This window comes from Chrysochloris asiatica, unplaced genomic scaffold (genome assembly GCF_000296735.1).
Source record: "Chrysochloris asiatica unplaced genomic scaffold, ChrAsi1.0 scaffold00025, whole genome shotgun sequence".
Lineage (NCBI taxonomy): Eukaryota > Metazoa > Chordata > Mammalia > Afrosoricida > Chrysochloridae > Chrysochloris > Chrysochloris asiatica.
Genome location: NW_006408543.1, coordinates 2,667,979 through 2,688,261, shown reverse-complemented (window position 1 = coordinate 2,688,261; position 20,283 = coordinate 2,667,979). Strand labels below are relative to the sequence as shown.

General features: G+C 45.9%; 1 protein-coding gene across 1 annotated transcript in view; it reads left to right on the top strand.

Moving 5' to 3' along the window:
• ATG2B (autophagy related 2B) overlaps positions 1 to 20,283 on the top strand; it is an 86,971-nt gene that overhangs the window by 5,251 nt on the left and 61,437 nt on the right. Inside the window, exons 2-7 of the mRNA XM_006839510.1 lie at positions 3,402 to 3,564; positions 9,426 to 9,578; positions 9,901 to 10,003; positions 11,395 to 11,557; positions 13,461 to 13,640; positions 16,680 to 16,776. Of these exons, the coding sequence (XP_006839573.1) occupies positions 3,402 to 3,564; positions 9,426 to 9,578; positions 9,901 to 10,003; positions 11,395 to 11,557; positions 13,461 to 13,640; positions 16,680 to 16,776 (859 nt within the window). The remainder of the gene's footprint in view (positions 1 to 3,401; positions 3,565 to 9,425; positions 9,579 to 9,900; positions 10,004 to 11,394; positions 11,558 to 13,460; positions 13,641 to 16,679; positions 16,777 to 20,283) is intronic.

Genomic DNA, 20,283 nt, shown 5'->3' with positions numbered 1-20,283 from the left:
GGTTGTTGGACTACAAGTTCAGCAAATTTGGCAGTTCAAACCCCTCAGTCACTTACTCCATGGAAACCCTGCACAGGGTTGCTATGAGTCAGAACTGACTTGAAGGTACTGAACAACAACAATATAATATATGGAGTCCTGGTGATCACTACAAGATAAGCACTGGACTGCTCGCCATGGTTGGCAGTTCAAACCCACCAGCTGCTCTTCAGCTACCCTATGTTGTTGTTGTTGTTACGTGCCGTCGAGTCGGTTCCGACCCATAGCGACCCTGTACAGGGTTTCCGAGGGTGTAAATCCTTACGGGAGTAGAAAGCCTCATCTTTCTCCCGCGGAGCAGCTGATAGTTTCGAACCGCTGACCTTTAGGTTCGCAGCCCGATTCGTAACCACTATGCTACCTACCCTATACAGGGTCACAATTAGTCTGAACTGACTCGAAAGCACTTAAACAATAACAACAACCTAGTATAGTAGAAGGAATCCCAGTGACACACAGGTGGTGAGACCACAGCTGCTATCTAAAAAGTCTGCGGTTCGAGCCCACCCACTGCTCAGACAACACTGTGGCTATGTGCACCTGAGTCTTGGGGATCTTCTTCTCAGTCCTGCATGTTGGTGTGAGTTGGAATTGACTTGAAGTCAGTGTGTTTGGTTTGGTGTTCATAGTAAATAAGGGAGGCCTGACTGCTAACTGAAAAGATTGGAGGTTGAAACTCCCCAGTCATTCCACAGGAGAAAGAAGGGACAGTCTGCCTCCACAAAGATATACAGCCTTAGAAGCTGGAAGGAGCAAGTTCTTCTCTTTAGGGTTATTACAAGTTGGAATTAACTTGACAACAGTGGGTTTGGTTTTATAAACACACTGAAGAGCAAAGATGTCAGCTTGAGGACTAAGGTGCTCCTGACCCAAGCCATGGTATTTTCAATAGCCTCATATGCATGGGAAAGTTGGACAGTGAATAAGGAAGACTGTAGAATAGTGGATGCTTTTGAATTGTGGTGTTGGAGGAGAATACTGAAAGTGCCATGGGCTGCCAAAAGAACCAATAGATCCGTTTTGGAAGAAGTGTAGCCAGAGTGCTCCTCAGAGGCCAAGATGACCAAACTTGGTCTCTTCGTACTTTGGACATATTGTTAGGAGGGACCAGTCACTGGAGAAGGATATCATGTTTGGTAAGGTGGAGGGTCAGAGAGAAAGAGGAAGACCTCCAGCAGGATAGATTGGCCAAGTGGCAGCATAGATGGGCTCAAGTATGGCAACAGTAGTGAGGTTGGCCCAGGACTGGGAAGTGTTTCGTTCTGCTGTGCATAAGGTCGCTGTGAGTCGGTACCGACTTGATGACACCTGACAACAACAACAACAAACAGTAGAACTGCTTCTTTGTGTTTCTGAGACTAGAAATGTTGACAGGAGCAGACAGCCTCATCTTTCTCCTGTGAAGCAACGTATACGTTTGCCCTACCACCTTGACAGTTAGCAGTCCAATGTTTAACCCACCTTGCCACCAGGGTTCCTTTGGAAAATAATAAAAGTGAGCAGCAGAGTCGTAAACTTTCCCCATATTCATTCTGGGCTGTAAGAAGAACGCAGCATTAGGAGTGCAAGAAGGTTCATTAACAACCTGTGCTACACAGATGATACAACCTTGTATACTACAAGTAAAGGGAACTTGAAGTACTTACTGATGAAGATCAAATACTGGCCTTCATGTATGGGTTACACCTCAACATGAAGAAGACAAAATTCTCACAACTGGGCCAAACAACATCATAATACAAGGGAAAAAAATGGACATTGTCAAGGAATTAATTTTACTTGGATCAACAATCAATGCCATGGAAGCAGCAGTCAGGGAATGAAATGACATTTTGCTTTGGGCAGACCTGCTGCAAAAGAGCTCTTTAAAGGCTAAAAAACAACAATGTTGCTTTGAAGACTAAGGTGTGCCCTACCCAAGCTGTGGTATTTTCAGTCACCTCATGTGCTTGCAAAAGTTGGGCAATGAATTCAGAAAACCTGAGAATAATCAATGCTTGTGGATGATGGTATTGGCAAAGAAGATTGGAGTGCCACGGACTGCCAGGAGAACCAACAGATCTGTGTTGGAAGAAGGCAGAATGTTCCTTGGAAGCGAGGATGTGTACTTTGGACACATCACCAGGAGGGACCAGACCTTGGAGAAGGACATCATGCTGAAAAGAAGCCTCTCAACAGAATGGACTGACTCAGTGGCTGCATCGATGGGCTTGAATGGAGGACTGACTGTGAGGATAGCGCAAGGCTGGGTAGGGCTGGCTTCTGTTGTCTGGAGGGTGCCTATGAGTCAGAGCTGGCTGAGAACATCTGACGACAACCCAAGTTCTCAACGTGCATCTTTCCCGGCCTTGCAACCTCAATGCCCCTTGTCTACCTGCAGCACTAGCACAGACGACTCTTCTGAGCTTAGGGCCAGGGCGTCCAGGCATTCCCTGGACATCTCTACTGGGTGTCTCCTCCCGAGCTCATGATTGTCCCTCTAAACTCCTTCTCCATGATTTTCTGTCCAGTGAAGAGTACCACTGTCCTCACACGTGTCCAGGTCGGAAACCCAGGTGTCGTTCCTCAGCCCTTTCTTTCTTTCTGCCTCATGATACCACCTAATTCTACTTCCTAAACATTTCACAGAAACCTGTCCATTTGTAACTGCCCCCTGTGCCCCCTGTCCAAACCAATCCCTCCAGCGTCAATTCATCATAGCTTTCCTCTCTTGAGCATTGCTTTTTGTAACAGGACCTGCATTAAAAGTCCAAACCTCACCCTGGGCCCCTTGTTTAAAACCGTCAGTGGTTTCACAGTGCCTCGAGATAAACTTTGGATTCCAAGATTAATTAGGAGCCCTGGTGGCACAGTGGGTTAAGTGTTGGGCTGCTAACTAGAAGGTTGGCAGTTCAGACTCACCAGCTGTTCCGCAGGAGAAAGATGTGACTGTCTGCTTCGTTGAGAAACCTCGAGAATAGCGCTTCAGGATCCTACACTGTTAGTAGCAGTCCCAGTGGACATGTTAGCAGTGGGCTTAGACCCTCTAGCCTCACACTGACGTTAGCCTGAGGGTCTCTAATGTGCTCACTCACTGAGTCCTTCCACAAGCCCTGGGCTCTGCCTGCTCAGCGTCTGGGCTCAGCCTCGAGAGCCCTGCTCTGGGGACCTACTCCCCAGACAATCTCAGGAGCTCACAAAGCTCAGCACAGCTTTATCACTTCACGTTGCTTCTCTGGCCTTCTGGCCTGTCCCATCAGCTGAGTGAAGACCGGGGTCACCCTTATCTTGGTCTTGACTCTTGTGACCCCTGGTACCCATGAAGACCTACCTACCCTGTTCCTATGGTGTGGGTTCACGATGGCCTTGGTGTCTCTCTGCAGTGTCTCAATGATATCCTGGAATCAGCAGATGCCCCTCTGGAAGTCACTGAAGGCTTCATTCAGTCCATCTCTCTGTCGGTGCCCTGGGGCTCCCTGCTGCAGGAGAATTGTGCCCTGGAAGTGAGGGGCTTGGAGATGGTATTCCGGCCCAGACCTCGCCTAGGTAAGCATCGTCCGTGGGCTTGGATGTGTTTCTACTAGTTTCTGTTTGTATTTTTCTGAGAGTGGGAATAACGTCCATGTTTGATTGCACCATAATTGTGAAATTTCAACTGATAAAACTTGAGGACTTAGGCCAGTATAGGGTGTACGTGATTGTTCCTTTCACTGTTTACTCATGAGAAGGGAACTTAAGCATGTTGATTCTCAACTTTACTCAGTTATAGTTACCAATTCTCTAAAGTGACGTGTGTTGTAAAGATTCAAAGCATTGTGCCAGGATGCAAGGAAGTACTGGAATTGGGACAGAGAAATGCTCAAAGGGCAAAGGTTGAGACTCGAAGGACTCCCTTTGGCCAACTTGGACAATCTGAGCATCGAAAAGAAAGACAATAATAGATATAGCACATTAAAAAACTCCTAGCATAAGGTCGCTATGGGTCGGTACCAACTCGATGAAACCTATCAACAACAAGTCCGTGTTGACAGAAGTCAGTACATGTGCAGGGGGTGGGCGGGGAAGCCCTCCACCCCAGCAGAGCATCTTCTTGTGAAAGCAGGAAGAAGCAGCGAGCCTTCAGCCATTGTGGTGCATGTGAGCACAGGCCCGAGCTCTCAGTGGATGAAGTGCCACCTGGCCGTTTCAGACAGCAGCCAAGTCCACGCACACCCCAAAGATACAGGGGGGCTTCAAACCATTGGTGGAAAAGTGGAATAAAAGAGCACGAAACTTTTCAGCAGACTTTTTGGGGCCCACTGTAACTGCGTGCTCAGGCCTAGACCGCTGCAGCAAAGTGCTATCAAGTTGCACCAAGCTTGGGGTTCCCGGTGCCCCTACAGGGTCTGTGTGTGTGCACTGTGGTGAGGATGACTGAACTCTGATACCGACACACGGACGGAGGACATGCAGTTGGAAAAGGTGCTGGGAGCACAACCCTTCAATTTACAAAACAGTACAGGAAGGGATGCGTCGCACTGAGGGAGGCCTGCCTGTGTGTCCCGGTCAGGTCACTCACAGTCACCAAGAGGAGAACCAGGCTCCTGTATTGCGGGGCAGTCTGGGAGTCACTGTCGCAAACGGTGATCAGAACTCAGACCAACACCCTGTGTCCCCTGGTCAGACCCATTGTAGATGATTGTGTGCTCTTCCAGGATTCCAGTCAAATCCTTAGAGAGCCGTCAGTAAACACAAAATCCAGGGAATTCTGCCAACACCATCAGGAAAGAGACTGAAGGGCCAAGGGAATGGTCCCGATTCTTGAGCCTGCCCCAAGCTGTGGTATTTTCAGTAAGCTCATGTGCACATACAAGTTGGACAGGCAAGAAAGAAGACCGTAGAGGAACTGATGCAGTTGCTGGAGTTATGGTGTTGCTGGAGAAGTTTGAGAGTCCCAGGGACTTCCCAGCAGAACAAACCAATCTGTGTTGGAAGAAGTCCAGCCAGAGTGCTCCTTAAAGCCAGGACGGTGAGACTTCATCTCGCATACTCTGGACGTGTTAGTAGGAGGGACCAGTCCCTGCTTAGTAAAATGGAGTGGCACAGTGGCCGCAACAATGGGCTCAAGTGTAGCAGCATTTCTGAGGATGGCACAGGACTGTGCAGTGTCACTATGGGTTGGAACCGACTTGATGGCACCTGACAACAACAACATGGTTGAAAAGAAATGGCGTTGCAGTCGAGCTCAAAAGAGCATTTCAGGATCGATCTTGAAGTACAGAGCTTTCTGTGATAGGAGAGTATCCATAGGCCAGCAAGGAAGATCAGTTAATATCACTGCCATTCAGACTTACCCACCAACTACTAAATGCAGTGATGATGAAATTGAAGACTTCTAAGGAGCTTTTGCAGCGTAGTGGTTATGAATCGGGCTGCTAATTTCATGGTCAGCAGTTCGAAACTACCAGCTGTTCTGCACGAGAAAGATGAGGCTTTCTGCTCCCATAAAGATTTACAGCCTCAGAAACCCTGTACAGGGTCGCTATGAGTTGGAACCGACGCCACGGCACATAACAACGACAACAACCAACTTTTACATTCTGAAATTGATCAAATATGTTATCAAAATGCATTGATAATTACTGGCAATTGGAATGCAAAAGTTGGAAACAGAGGAAGGGTAGATAGTTGGAAAATATGACCTTAGAGATAGAAATCGTGCTTGGGATTGCATGATAGAATTTTTCAACACCAATGACTTACTCATTGCAAATGCCTTTTTCATCATCATAAATGGCAACTGTAGACATAGTCTCCATATCGAATACCCAGCCTGGAATCAAATAGACTACATTGTGGGAAGAAACAATGGAGAAGCTCAAAACAAGGCCCATGGCAGACTGTGGAATAGACCATCAATTGCTCATGTGCAATTTCAGGCTGAAGCTGGAGAAAATTAAAACAAGTTCATAAGAGCCAAAATATGACTTTGAACATATCCCACATGAATTTGAAGATCATCTCAAGAACAGATTGTATGCATTGGACACTAATGACTGAAAACAAGAGTTGTAGTATGACATCAAGAGCATCATATGGTAAGAAAGCAAAAGGGCACTAAGAAGACAAGAAACAAGTAAAAGACCAAAATGGAGGTCAGAAGAGACTCTGAACTTGCTCTCCAGCATAGAGATGCTAAAGCAAATGGAAGTAATGTAGCGGCAGAAGAGCTGAACAGCAATTTTCAAACGGCAACTTGAGAACACAGAGTCAGGTATTATAATGAAATCAAAGAAGATGGACTACGCAGTCACTATACAAAAAGAGCGGATGACTGTTCAGCCATTTCAGGAAGTAGCATATGGTCAAGAATTGATTGTGTTGAAGGAAGCACTCCAAGCTGCACTGAAGACGCTGGTATAAAACAAGGCCGCAGTCGACAGGATACAAATTGAAATGTCTCAGCAGATTGATGCAGTATTGCATCAGCAGGTGCTCACTGGTCTGCGCCAAGAAATTTGGATGAAAGCTACCTGGCCAGCCGATTAGAAGAGATCCATATTTGTGCCCAATCCAAAGAAAAGTAGCTCAGTGGATTGCCAGAATTAGCAAACAATATCATTATATCACATGCAAGTAAAATCTTACTGAAGACAATTCAAAACTGGTTGCAGCAGTACATTGACAAGTTGCTGCCAGAAATTCAAGCTGGATTCTGAAGAGGATGTAAAATGGGGGATATCATTGCTGATGTCAGATAGGTCTGGGCTGAAAGCAGAGAAATACCAAAAAGGTGTTGTTTACTTGTGCTTTATAGACATTAGAAGGCATTAGACTATGGATCATAACAAACTGTGGCTAACATTGCAAAGAATGGGTTTTCTAGAATGCATAATTGTGCTCATCTGTACACAGACCAACAGGCAGTTCGAACAGAACAAGGGGATATTGAATGGTTTAAAATCAGAAAAAGCTGTGTGCCAGGGTTGTAGGCTTGCATCTTGCTGATTCAGTCTTTTGTTGTTGTTAAGTGCTGTTGAGTCGGTTCCAACTCATACAGGGTTTCCAAGGAGCAGCTGGTAGGTTTGAACTCCCAACTTTGTGGTTCACAGTCCAGTGCTGATCTTACAGCACCACACCAGAAGCTCTGTATGCTGAGCACGTAATTTGAGAAACCAAATTATATGAAGGACCATGGCATCAGGATGGGAGGAAGACTCATTAAGAAGCTGTGACATGCACATGACACAACCTGGCTTGGGGGAAGCAAAGAGGACTTGAAATATTTACTGATGAAGATCAAAGTCAACATCCTTCAGTATGGATTGCACCTCAATGTAAAGAAAACAAAATCCTCACAACTGGGTCAATAAATAATATCATGAAAAATGGGGAAAAGATTGGTGTTGTCAAAGACTTCATTTTACTTGGGCCCACAGTCAACACACATGGAAGCAGCGGTCAAGAAATGAAACATATGGCACTGAGCAAATCTGCTGCAAAAGACCTCTTTAAAGTATTACAGAGCAGAGATGTCACTTTGAAGAATAAGGTGAGACCTGAGCCAAACCATGGTATTTTCAGCCGCCACATATGCCTTTGAAAGCTGGTCAGTGAATAAGGAAGACCATAGGAGATTCAGTGCATTGAAATTATAGTGTTGGCAAAGAGTAAAGACTAGCACGGTCTAGTCTCAGTGTCCAGCATGGTCAGTTGGCATAGCATAGTCCACAAAGACAGTGTTTTGTGTGCTGATTGGTTGAATAGTGTCTGAGATCTTGAAAGCTCATGAGCGGCCATCTAAGGTGAAGCTATTGGTCTCTCATGTGCAAAAAAAAAAAGAGGAGTGATAAGAATTGAAGAGGCTTGGATTCAGTTCATTCAGTGGACTAATAGAACATGTGAACATCAGTCTTCATAACTCTGAGACCAGAAGAACTAGATGGTGCCTGGCTGCCACTACCAACTGCCCTGAAAGGGATCACATTAGAGGGTCCCGGATAGAGTGGGAGAAAATGTGGGACAAAACTCATAATTATTTAGTAAATTTTAAAAAAAGACTGGATTTACTAATCAGAAAGGTCTAGAAAGGAACTCACCCTCATGGACCAATTTTCCACCAAGCAGTAGATGGTTTATAGGGCGGACAACAACGCTAGCAAGATGTGCTCACCATGGAACAGTTGATCATTCAAATTCAAAAGAGCAACATTTTCCTAAGGACAAAGTTGAGCAAGGATAGGAAGGTGGTGGAATGCAAACAGGAAGCACAGGGAGGAAGCGGGATCACTGTTGTTGCATGGAGGGGATTGCAATCATTGAGATGAAACAAAGTATGTGATTTGTTGACTGTAAAGCTGATGATCTGGTGGCCTTCACTGAATTCACAATAAAAAGTTAAGAAAAGAAAAAGAGTGCCACGGTCTGCCGGAAGAATAAATAAATCTGTCTTGGAAGAAGTACGACCACAGTGCGCCTTAGAAGTGAGGATGGCGAGATTTCTGCTCTTGTTTTTTTGGCATCATTGGGGCACCAGTTCCTGGAGAAGGACGTCATGCTTGGTAAAGTAGAGGGCAGCGATAAAGAGGGAGACTCCCAACGAGATGGATTGACGCAGTGACAACAGCCATGGGCTCCAACGTCACAAGTGTTGTGAGGATGGCCCAGGACAGCACAGTGTCCTTCTGTTAGGTAGAGGGTCGCTGTGGTAAGAACCAACTCAACAGCGCATAACGAGGATGTAGTATACTGGCTCAGCAAATTGTGATCTACAGGCTAAATACAGTCTGCCCCCTATTTGTAAATAAAGTTTTATGTGAACACAGCCATGCTCTTTTGGTTATGTACTTGTGACTTGTGTCTGATTGTTCTTACGTCACAATGATAGAGTTAAATAGTTGTGACAGAAACCACAAACCAAAGCAGTGCCCTTGTCATGGAGTCAATTCTCAGTTGTCGTGACCCTCCAGGATGGACTAGGACCGCTCCTGTGGTCTTTACAGGAGTGTCAGCAGCCCGACACTTAAACCACTTTGCCACCAGGGTGCCTTTATTGAGACCGTGTGACCTAGCTGACCCTTTACATAGACGTTTGCTGATCCCGGTCTTCCAGTGTTTACAGCAGCGCCCGGCGCAGGGAGGCTCTCCATCCCACACTGGTGGAATTGATACAGGAGGCAGTATCTGGCAGAAATGTAACATGTAATGTGAGCAGGTGACTTTGGACTGTTTCATTTGATCTGGTGCTTTTAATCACCCCCCACTTGTAATTCAGAGGTGATACTGCTTTCTCAAGAGTCCCTTCTGCAGTATTGCATCCTCTAGGAACATCAGGAAGTTAACAACTTCTATTTGAAATGTATTCTTTTAAGAAATGTCTTTGTTGTAACTCTGAGAAGCCATTTAGGATCAATCTTTCTTTTCTGCAGCAACTGGTTCTGAGCCTATGTACTGGTCAAGTTTTATGACTAGCAGTATGCAATTGGCAAAAGAATGTCTTAGCCAGAAGTTAACAGATGAACAAGGAGAAGGAACCCAGCCATTTGAAGGACTGGAAAAGTTTGCAGAAACCATCGAAACAGGTTTGGTACTACTGAGCATTTCCCATTTTTTTTTTTATTTGCTGGAGATGCCTTTATTTAGTGTGCCTTGAATTAAGGCAGACCCATCGAAGTGATTTTGAATTCCTAGATGGTTTAGCTAATGCCTCAGCGTCTGTCAAGATGTAGCATAAGTGTTCAGTAATGCAAAATACTGATTATGAAACTTAGGATGTGGGGGGATTTTAAAGGAAAGAAATTCAGCTTTCTCTTTTCCTAAAGTTCTTCTCAAACTAATGTAGTGTTTATCACATTAATTAGAGGTTTTTGTTAATATATGTTGGCTATGGTCTGTCTCCTCCAGTACTAAGAAGAGTAAAAGTCACTTTTATAGACACTGTTTTGAGAATTGAACACGTACCAGAACATTCTAAAACTGGAACTGCACTTGAAATTCGGATCGAAAGGTAAGATCTGTTCTATGAGGAAACATATAACTGCTGTTTTCTTGGATGATAGTAAACTCTGTGTGTTGGATTTCGGGGTGCTCTCCGAGATGAACAGTGATGATGTGTAGTGAATGTGTGATTCCAGAGTAAAGGGCTGCTTTCCACACCATGGTCCAGTCCCATGCCTGGAAACTTGAAGTGCCGGTTGGGTATAATTCAGAGTTAACTGCATCCAATTCAAAGCAAGGAATGCTTTCTTAGTTCACATCATTCACAATGTGAGCGCTCTCCTGCTGGAGAGTTGGAACTCCTGCCCTGGCCTGGGAGGCGGGTCTGCTGGGCAGTGCGCAATCTCACGGTGGCTCCGGGGAGAAAGGCTAAGGCCCTGCTTCATTTGAAGACTTTGTGAGTGTATTTGAAGGTTAATACATGCAATATGGGATTTACCTAAAAAGCCATAAACACTTAGCTTTTAGTTTTCTGTGCGTGCCCACTTAGCGCACCTAAAAACATCACTAAAGTGGGTGGACTTCCATCCACACGCGAGTGTTGGTTTACAATGGGTGCTGTTCACCTGGGTCTCCATGCTACATGAATTGCCCCCAAAATAACCAGAAGGCAGTGGGTGCACTGAGCATCAAAGGCTCTTTGCCTGTGCATCTACAGGGGTCCTGATTCAAATTTTAAGCAGCTAAGTTTTGAAACATGAATCCATTTCTATTTTCTTTGTTTTTAAATAAAACTTCCTGTTAGTGATCAGTTACTGGGACAGATGTTTGACATTAGGGAGCATGGCCTTAAATGGTTACAAACGTATCTGCAGTCTCATGCAGCTACAACCACACTCTGTACTTGGAGGAAGAAGAGGCAAGCCTAAGAATACAAGCGATGTCATTGGGTCAGGGGCAAGGCTTGGAGCCATGATCTACCCACTACTGCAGGGGTCGTTCCTCTTGGAGCCTACTGTAGGAGGTTACTCATTTCCCCCAAACTGGTAGCTTCCTAAAGTTATCTTTTGCGGGGGATAAGGTTTTTTCATGAAAATATATCCTGTGGTAAAGGCTACTACTAATGCAGACCCCTATTAAAACCATGTCCTAAGGGTGCTTGAAAGGGGTGTGTGGTGGCTTTGTATGATAAGCACTGAACTGTGAAGCAGAAGGTCAGCAGTTGAAGTCTACCAGCCACCCTCCATCGGGGAAGGATGGGACTTTCTGCTCCCACCAAGATGTACAGCCTCAGACACTCTACAGGGCCACTGTGAGCTGGAACTGACTCTAAGGCACTTCGCAGCGTCTACAACAACCTTGGAAAATCTCTTTAATTTAAAACGCAGTGTATTTCATCACTGAAGTAGATTTTCCTAGAAGTTTTGTGCAATGGCTTTTCTGTTTGTTTTTAACTTTCAGAACTGTATACTGTGACGAGACTGCTGACGAGACCTCAGGAGTGAACGTGCACCAGCCCACAGCGTTTGCTCACAAGCTCCTGCAACTCTCTGGGGTGTCGCTCTTCTGGGATGAGTTTTCCGCATCAGCAAAATCATCCCCAGTGTGTTCAACCACACCAGTGGTAAGAAAAACAAATACACGAAAACCCTGGAGGTGAAGTTACAGAATCTTGTGAAGCTCCAGGAGACTAGGCGAACACAGTTGTTCAGTAATGGGCACATGTATTTCAGAGTTGGTAAAGCCTTGTCTACCAGCTGCTTGGTGCTGGTGGTGGTGGTGTGCCGTGGTGTCAGCTTCAACTCATAGCAACTCTGCGAGGGGTTTCTGAGGCTATAAATCTCTACCGGAGCAGAAAGCCTCATCTTTGTCCTGCAGAATGGCTGGTAGTTTCAAACTGCTGACCTCAAGGTTAGCAGCCCGATTCATAACCGCTTCACTACCAGAGCTCCTTAGCTGCTTGATAGCGATATTACATATATCAGGAGGGCCAGCGGTTCTTTAACGTCTGATCGTCTGTGACAGGATAAAACTGAAGTCCAGCAGTGTGCCCACATGTGCTGACATCCTTGCCGTGTCACTGAAAATGTAGCTCCTGAATCCCGTCTCCAAAGAGGTTTCTAAGCAAAGAACTCTGCTGATCGTATCCAGGGGCACCAGCTCCCTGGCTTGCCTCTAGTGCTATTTAACAAATCACACTACAGCAGACTGGTACAAAGCTGGTGTTCTTACAGCTCTAACTTCAGACTACTGTGCTTCCTTCATGAAAGCCTTTTCCATGGTTTGCCTTCGTTACGTACGCATCACTAATATACTACTGTGCTTCATGCTGATCGTAAGATACTGGTTTGGGGATGGGCAACTTAGACTTTGGCTACCTAAGATGAGGGGGCAATAAAGGCACGAAGTGACTGGCTTACAAGGTTTCAAGGGGGAGTTTAGTTTAATAGTGTGTAGGGGAAGAAAGAGTCCCCATTGAATAGTTTTCATCTTGTCTAAATGGGTCTGGTAAGAAGATACAGGGATAAGACTCTTAGGATTCAATAGTGAGTAATTGTTATCATGACAAATTGTGACTGTTGCAGTTGTAAAGGTACAAGTTTTGTAACAAAAATGGGGATGTAGTTAATCTTACAGTCCAAATCCAAAGGACCCTAGGACCATCAAGGGTGAAGAGCACAAGCAGAATGCGGGACCTTATCCAGAGAAGCAGTAACACCAATGATGGGGACATGGAGAGGGGGAGCAGCTGAGGACTCTAGATTCATGGGAAGAGAGGGACTGAGAGATGATGGCCAGGAGGCCGACTTGCAGAATGTGCCCTTTGGTGATGTAAATTATTGTATAAGCCTGAGTGTTGTTCTTGTAGTTTTTTTTTTTAAAAAAAGAGCTAAAGTGAATAGAGAGAAATACTGTTAACTGATGGTACATGGAGGGGATTATAATTACTGTAATGAAGCAAGGTGTATGATTTGTTGAATGTGAAACTGATGATCTGCCCTGTAAACTTTCACTCAATTCACAACAACAAAAAGACACTGTTTGTTTGATTTTGTGACGTTTTTAGTGTAAATTGGTGAAGTCTTACAGAGGCGACCTTTGGCGTGCTATTCGACAATGCAGCCACTCCATCTCATCTCACTGAGTGCTTCATCCCCTGCCCTCTGCCTGTCTCCCGGGGTCCATTCCTCTTCCTTTCCTAACCCTTCTGAACTTTGACCTTGGCTTACTGCTGCTCTTCTGCTCTAAAATGGTTGGTAATTCAAGGCATGCACTTGTTAGTGTTACTATTCCCTCAGAACACGAGACCACGGGGTGAGTTCCTTTCTCACACGGTATCCAGGACCTTCTAAGGTGACCCCTTTCAGAAGAACACTGGTAACAAGACCGTCTGTCTCTGGTAGTGTCATGGAGTTTTATGAGTCATGTGCTTTATTCTTATTGAGTTGACATTTACATCTTATGTTTAGATGTATTGGCATTGAGGTATTGAAAATAATTTCTTTATCCCTGTTTTCTTATTGTAGGAAACTGAGCCAAAGCTGTCACCTAGCTGGAACCCCAAAATTGTTTATGAACCACACCCACAGCTAAGTAGACATTTACCTGAGGTCGCTCCTTCTGACCCCGTGCAGATTGGAGGGTTGGTTGGTAGATTGGAATTGAGTCTCACGTTGAAACAGAATGAAGTACTTCCTGGAGCGAAGGTGAGTATTGCGTTCTTTCTGTTGTACAAATTGGAGTGTTGTTAGTATCTGCCGTGGCCCCCTGACTGCGTGTTGTGGGTTGTTCTATAAGCAGGACCTGTGGTCTCTGAGTTGGCCAGACCGTTCGCTCTGACGGCTGCACCCACTCATCTCCATCCCTGCCATTCCCAAACCACGATGCTCTTGTTCACGTAATCAAATTGTCTCTGTCTGATGTTACAAGAGCAAAAGTTTGAAAGAGAAGAGACCTGGAGAACAAGATGTTCACTGTGGATGCTTACCCATATAGATGTTTGGTTATTTACTCCTGTGTGTTTAGAATAGAATGATCATTTTGAGACTGTAGAATATTTAGGAAAGGAAATGGCTTTTATTATTGATATCCCATACCTTTTTCTTTTTTCCAAATAGTATTTTATTGTGTTTTCAGTGGAGATTTACACAGTCCAGGTTCCCCGTTCATTCATTTCTACAGACATCATTCAGGGACATCGCTCACATTCTGCACACTGAGTGTTCTCATTATTTCATTCTGCTTGTTCCATTGCATCAACCCAGTTCACCTGCTCTCCCATAGCTTTTCCCAAAGACTCTGGTACAGTGCACTAAGTGCTGGACTGCTAACTATAAAGTCAGCAGTTCAAACCCCCTGGCTGCTCGGCAGGAGAAGGCTGTGGCAGTCTGCTCCTGTAAAGGTTTCTAGTCCCAGAACCCCATGGAACAGTTCTGCTCTGTCTGTACGGTTGCTATGAGCCAGCGTCTTCATAAGGGCAATGGATTTGAGTTTTGGTATAAATGTAAAGACAATTATATTTGTTTCTTAGGAAATCATATTGGAAAATTAGTAAGCTGGCATTCATTGAGCCACTTAACCTCTTTCCTAGCACTGAAAACTCATGATCCATTTGCTCAAATGAAGGAGGTAGCAGGCTTTGTTGACTGTTTATTCCCAGATTTCCCTCGCTGTGTATGCTGGAGCGGCTAGTGTGGGCCAGGCCCTGTATGAGTCGCTGGTGCTCAGAGTCACATGGCCTGCTGGCCCTGCGTGGGTCGTGACTGCCCCGCTGTGAGGCTCCTCAGACCTGTCCTGTAGCCTCTGTGAATTTGCCCTCACTCTGGAATAATGGCTGCTCACAACACACTCCCCATCATGGTAACTTCCCTCGCTGCAGCTTTTAAACCATTGACAAGGCTTCAAACCTTGTGCTAACTCCAACGAAACCCAGACCCACAGCCGCAGAGTTGGTTCTGACGCATAGTGACCCTGTATAGGGTTGCTGAGGAGTGGCTGGTAGGTGTGAACCACCGACCTTGCATAGCAATTCAGTGCTTACCCTGCAGCGCCACACCAGGACTCCATAGGACAGAGTTGAATTGCCCAGTCGGGTTTCTGCGACTGCCAACCTGTATAAGAGCAGACCGTCTCATTTTTCTCCCACGGAGGAGCTGGGAGTTCAAACCGCTGACCTTGACAGCTCACCGCTTAACCCGCTGCCCTTCCTGGCACTGCCCTTCCTGACACACAACAAATCAGGACTGACTGCCGTCAAGTCCATTCCAACTCGGAACGACCCTGTAGGGCAGAGTGGGCTGCTCTACAGGGCTCCCCACACTGCCAGCGTCTATGCCAACAGACCGCCTCTTCTTCTCCCGTAGAGCAGCTGGTGGGTTCAAACCGCCAACCTGTGGTTAGCAGCCCATTGCTTAGCCCGGTGCGCTACTGGAGCTTCATTTGCAGAAAACCATCGATGTCATAAACTTGTTACAGTGTAGACAATGAAGGGATTAACTCAGGGCCCTCAATGCAGCACATGTTTAGCTGCTTTCCCATGTTCGGTAGACTGAAACCTCAGCTGTGGACTCAGAGTGTGATGCAAGACTTGGGGTTTTCTCTCCAGGTTTCTGCAGTGGGACTCCCTCGGAGGAGCGCCCCAGTCTCATGTTGCCTGTGCTCCCTCTCAGCGTGTAGGTTCAGGACTGCGCTACATGTGGAAATGGGGAGCTGCCTCTACTGCCTTTGGGTTTGGATGTCCCAATGAGTCTGAAATGTACTTTGTTGCTATGTTCTTTTCTATTTGCAAAGGAAAGTATTATATACGCCAGCACATGTATGCCCAATCCAGGCACGTGCTTATGAGGAGACATTTTTGTGAAAATTAGAAATAAAGTAAGCTCAGCTCTTGATCACCCAGTTTAATGAGGTCGGGCAGTGTGCTTTCAATATTGCTGTACAGTTGGAGACACATTTCCCTGTCTTCAACCTTAGTAGATGCCAGCAGTCAGGGAGGACCCCGGGTCTAATGAACTTGGCAACCCCCACTATAAAAGGGTGATGGTGATGATGAGTACAGGATGTATTAAATTCTTAGCTCGTGGGGATTTCTCTTTGTCCCTGTGGAACTTCGTTTCATTTGGCTTTTTTGAATTGAAGGAACTCTTGGGAAGAAGCCACTTTCTAATATAAACATGCTTCACTAATTGAATTTTTTTAATGACAGAACGGTCATCAATTAGAATGCAAACCGGAGGGTAATTCTGAGGCAGGCCGAGCCAGCTTCTCAGGGTACGGCACAGAGCACAGAGCCTCGCTCTGTCAGTTTGTGCCCAGGGACTCGGGAAGAGTGGAGGGATTTTGTATCTCGAGTTTGAAAGGAGAAGGTGTGTTTGACCTCTCTTCCTACTGTGGTTCTCTCCTCTGAGCTGGGAGATCAGACCCGCTGCGGACAGTCCTTCCTGCCGGTTACAGGGGTGCAGCTTGATTGACTCATGGCCCATGTCCACCTTTACGGTTCCTTGTTAGTGTACCATCACCTTATACCCTGACTGGGAGACTTGTGAGGCCTCCCCAAATACTCTGAAGACTAACGGGACAAAAAGGTTTGCTCCTTAGGACGGTACGTTCATCTTCCCCTTTGGGGGACTAGTAGAGAGGATCCTAGGTGAAAGAATTCAAGACTCAAGAATGGGTGTGTCTGTCTGTGCATTCAAGATACTGAACTTGACCATCCTGAATCCTGTGTTCTTGTGTTGTTGTTACAGTTGGATGTGGACGGACAGATAGACTCTGTTCATCTTTTCCTGTCACCAAGACAGGTGCACCAGCTTCTGGCCTTGTTGTCAGCCATTGCTGGACCAGGCAAGTATAACTCTTATTACCATCCACCTTAATTCAGTAACACTTTTCACTGTGGCTAACAGACCTGTATGATATATGTCTGTAACAGAACATTTGTTATGTCAGTATTTTGTACAATGTACAATTCAGTGACATTAGTCATGTCCGGGCTGTCTGGCCATCACCATTGCCTGTATCCACATTTTCCCTTCGCTCTTTTTAGATGCTCAGTGCCCCCAAGCCGTGGGTCCCTTTTGCTGGTTACCATTGATCTACTTTGTTCATAGCATTGCACCTACTCAGGTTAGCTCAGTCCGCACACTGGTCTGTCTGTCTGCCTGTGGCTGACTGCACTCAGAGGCTGATTCCAGACTTGGTCCGTGCTGGGGCATCCGGGCGCCATTCCTCTTTATGGCGGGCTCGTACGCCATTGCTGGAAAATGGGGTGAAAACATAATGGAATTTCTCCAGAGACATTTTGAAGCGCCATCAGATGTGCCACATCTAGTTTATCCACTCATCTGTTGATGGGTGTTGTGGTTTGTTTCTACCTTGTTGCTATTGTGAATGCGGCTGCAGAGAACATTGATGTACAGCTATCTGGTTGCCTTCCTGTTTTCGTTTCTTTGAGGTCTCGACCTCGGTGGAGAATTGCTGAGTCATGTGGTAATGCTGTGTTTAACCTTAGTGGGGTGAAGCGGTACCCATTAGGGGTGACCTTAGAGGATTAGCACTGGACTGCTAATTGCAAGTTTGGCAATTCAAACCCAGCAGCCACTCCTTGGAAATCCTATGCATGGTGGCTATGAGTTGGAACTGACTCAGCGGTGTTAACCACAGCAGTACTGACTAATTAAGGATCCCTGATACTGTACTGGGTTAGGAGTGGGGCTACAAGCCACAAGGTTGGCAGTTTGAATCTACCAGCTGCAGGAGAAAGATGAGGTTTTCTGCTCCTGTAAAGATTTACAGCCTCGTAAATCCTATACATCCTGGAGTCCTGGTGTGGCACTGCAGGATAAGGCGCTGGACCTTAAGGTCAGTTTGAGCCTCAAGGTCGGTGGTTCAAACCCATCAGCCGGCTCCTTGGAAATCCTATACAGGTCGCTATAGGCCGGAACCAACTTGATGGCACTTAACAGCAACAACAAAACCCTATACATGGAGCCCGGGTAGTACAGTGACTTATGAGCTGGGCTGCTAATCACAAGATCAGAACCTAAACATGAGGCTTTCTACTCCTATAAAGATTTATAGCCTTGGAAACCCAGGGTCGTTATGAGTCGCAAATGACTCAGTGGCCAACAACCACTAAGCAAACCCTATACAGGGTCACTGTGAGCCAGAACCCCCACCACCAAGGGCTAAGCAGGGAGTGCAGAGGCTCTGCAGCATAAGCACTGGATTGCAGAGTCCGTAGGTTCAAGCCCACCAGCTGCTCGGCAGGAGAAAGATGAGGCTTTCTGCTCTTGGAAAGATTCCTGCTTCAGAGCCCTGTCCAGGGCCTCTGTGAGGCAAACTGATTTACGGCACTTAATGACGACTCAATACTTGAAGCATCTGTCATGTGCTTGTTGGCCGTCTGTTAACTTTTTTTCTTTTGCTGAAATGTCTATTCAAGTTCTTTGTCTACTTTTTGATTAGGTTGTTTTGTGTTTCCATTGTTAAGTTGTAGGAGTTCCTTCCTTCATATATTCTAGATACTAAACTCTTCTTAGATATATGAGGGGGCTTCAAAAAATTCATGGAAAACTGGAATTAGGTGATACTGGGACGAATTTTCTGAAGCCCCCAGTAATTGTAGTGGAGTCCTGGTGCGGCGCTGTGGGTTACTGCACTGGACTGCAAAGTCGGTTTGATCCGCAAAGTTGGCATTTGCAGCTCACCAACTGCTCCTCAGAAACCCTATACAGGATCGCTATGGGTCGGAACGACTAGATGGCACTTAACAGCAACAGTAGTTGTATTAAGTTTGAGGATATTTGGGTCTCGTCAAGAAAAGGAGCTTGGGCCAGAGGTCAGGAGACAGAGTTGCATAGCCACCTATTTATGGGAGCGCACCCCGGTCACCAGAACAGGAGAACTGCCATGGGAAAGCAGTTAGGGAACCCCCAGAAGGGGACAAAGGCATGAGGAGGGGGAGGTAGGAGAGTTGTGCACCCCCCAGCAGCATCTGAGGATCTTCACAGCCCCCCAGACCCAACACAGTGCCACCGAGTCGCTTCCACTCGCATCGACCAAGACTGTCCATCTTACTGGAGCAGAAAGCCTCATCTTTGTCCCCAGGAGCGGCTGATGGGTTTGAACTACCGACCTTGGACTTAGCAGTCCAGTGCTTATCCTGCAGTTTACCACTGCGCTTCTGTGAAATAACCTCAGGGTTTATAACTGCAGGGTTGATCTTATCTGGGGCCAGCAGGTGTTGGTTGCAGTTTCCTGGAGTATGTAAAGCAGACAGGTCCTAAGTGACCAGAAATTTGCATGCTAGGGCTCAGTTTAAAACTGAGTGTGTGAATTTGAGTTTGGAGCCAGGTGGGCCCTGAGGCTAACAGGCATCTGTTTCCTGTGAAGGAGTAAACCACCTGGGGCCAATATACAGAGCTGGCGTTTAACTCTCACCGACTTGACTGAGTACTGGGGTGGAACTGTGGGATCAGCTCTGGACTGCTAACTGCAAGGGTGGCCGTTCAGACCCACCAGCCGCTCCTCAGAAACCCTGTTCAGGGTCGCCAGGAGTCGGAACTGACTCAGTGGCATTTAATAACAACACAATTGGCTGATACGGCCTTTGATGAACAAGTTTTTCATTTTGCTGAAGTCCTATTCATTTGTGTCTTGTTGCTTATGCTTTCAGTGTGGGTAGAATTCGTTGTTAAAATATAGGTGTCAAGGCATCCTCCTTGTGTTTACTGTAAGGATGGTATGGTTTTAGTTCTTCCATTTAGATCTCGGGCCTATTTTAGCTTGTTTTCATGTGTGATGAGATACGGACTAGGCTCATTGTTTTGTTTGTGAAAATCCATTCTTTCTGGCACTGTTTATTAAAGTCTTGCTGAGGTGCTATAGGCTAAGCAGTGGACTACAACTCTCAGTGTTGGCAATTGAAACCCACCAGCTACTCCTTAGAAATCCTGTCTGAGGTTCCTGTGAGTTGGAACCGACTCAGCACCACTTAACAACATTTAGGAAGGGACTACGCTTTCCTCATTGGATGGACTTAGTTAGCAATTTTGTCACAAATGGATTGACCTTAAATATAGAGCTTTATTTCTGGACTCTTAATCTACCCCATTGGTCTATCTGTCTGTTAGACCAGCACAGGATGTTTTGACTATTTAATTTTATAGTATGTTTTGAGATTGGGATGTGTGAATACTACTTCATTCTTTTTAAAGACTGTTTTGGCTGTTCTGAACTACGTGTGATGCGTTCTAGATTTGAGTATTGACACTACTGTTTCTCCAGAGATGACTGTTGGACTATTGATGGGTAGTGCATGAAATCTGAAGGCTGTTTAGGTAGTGTTGA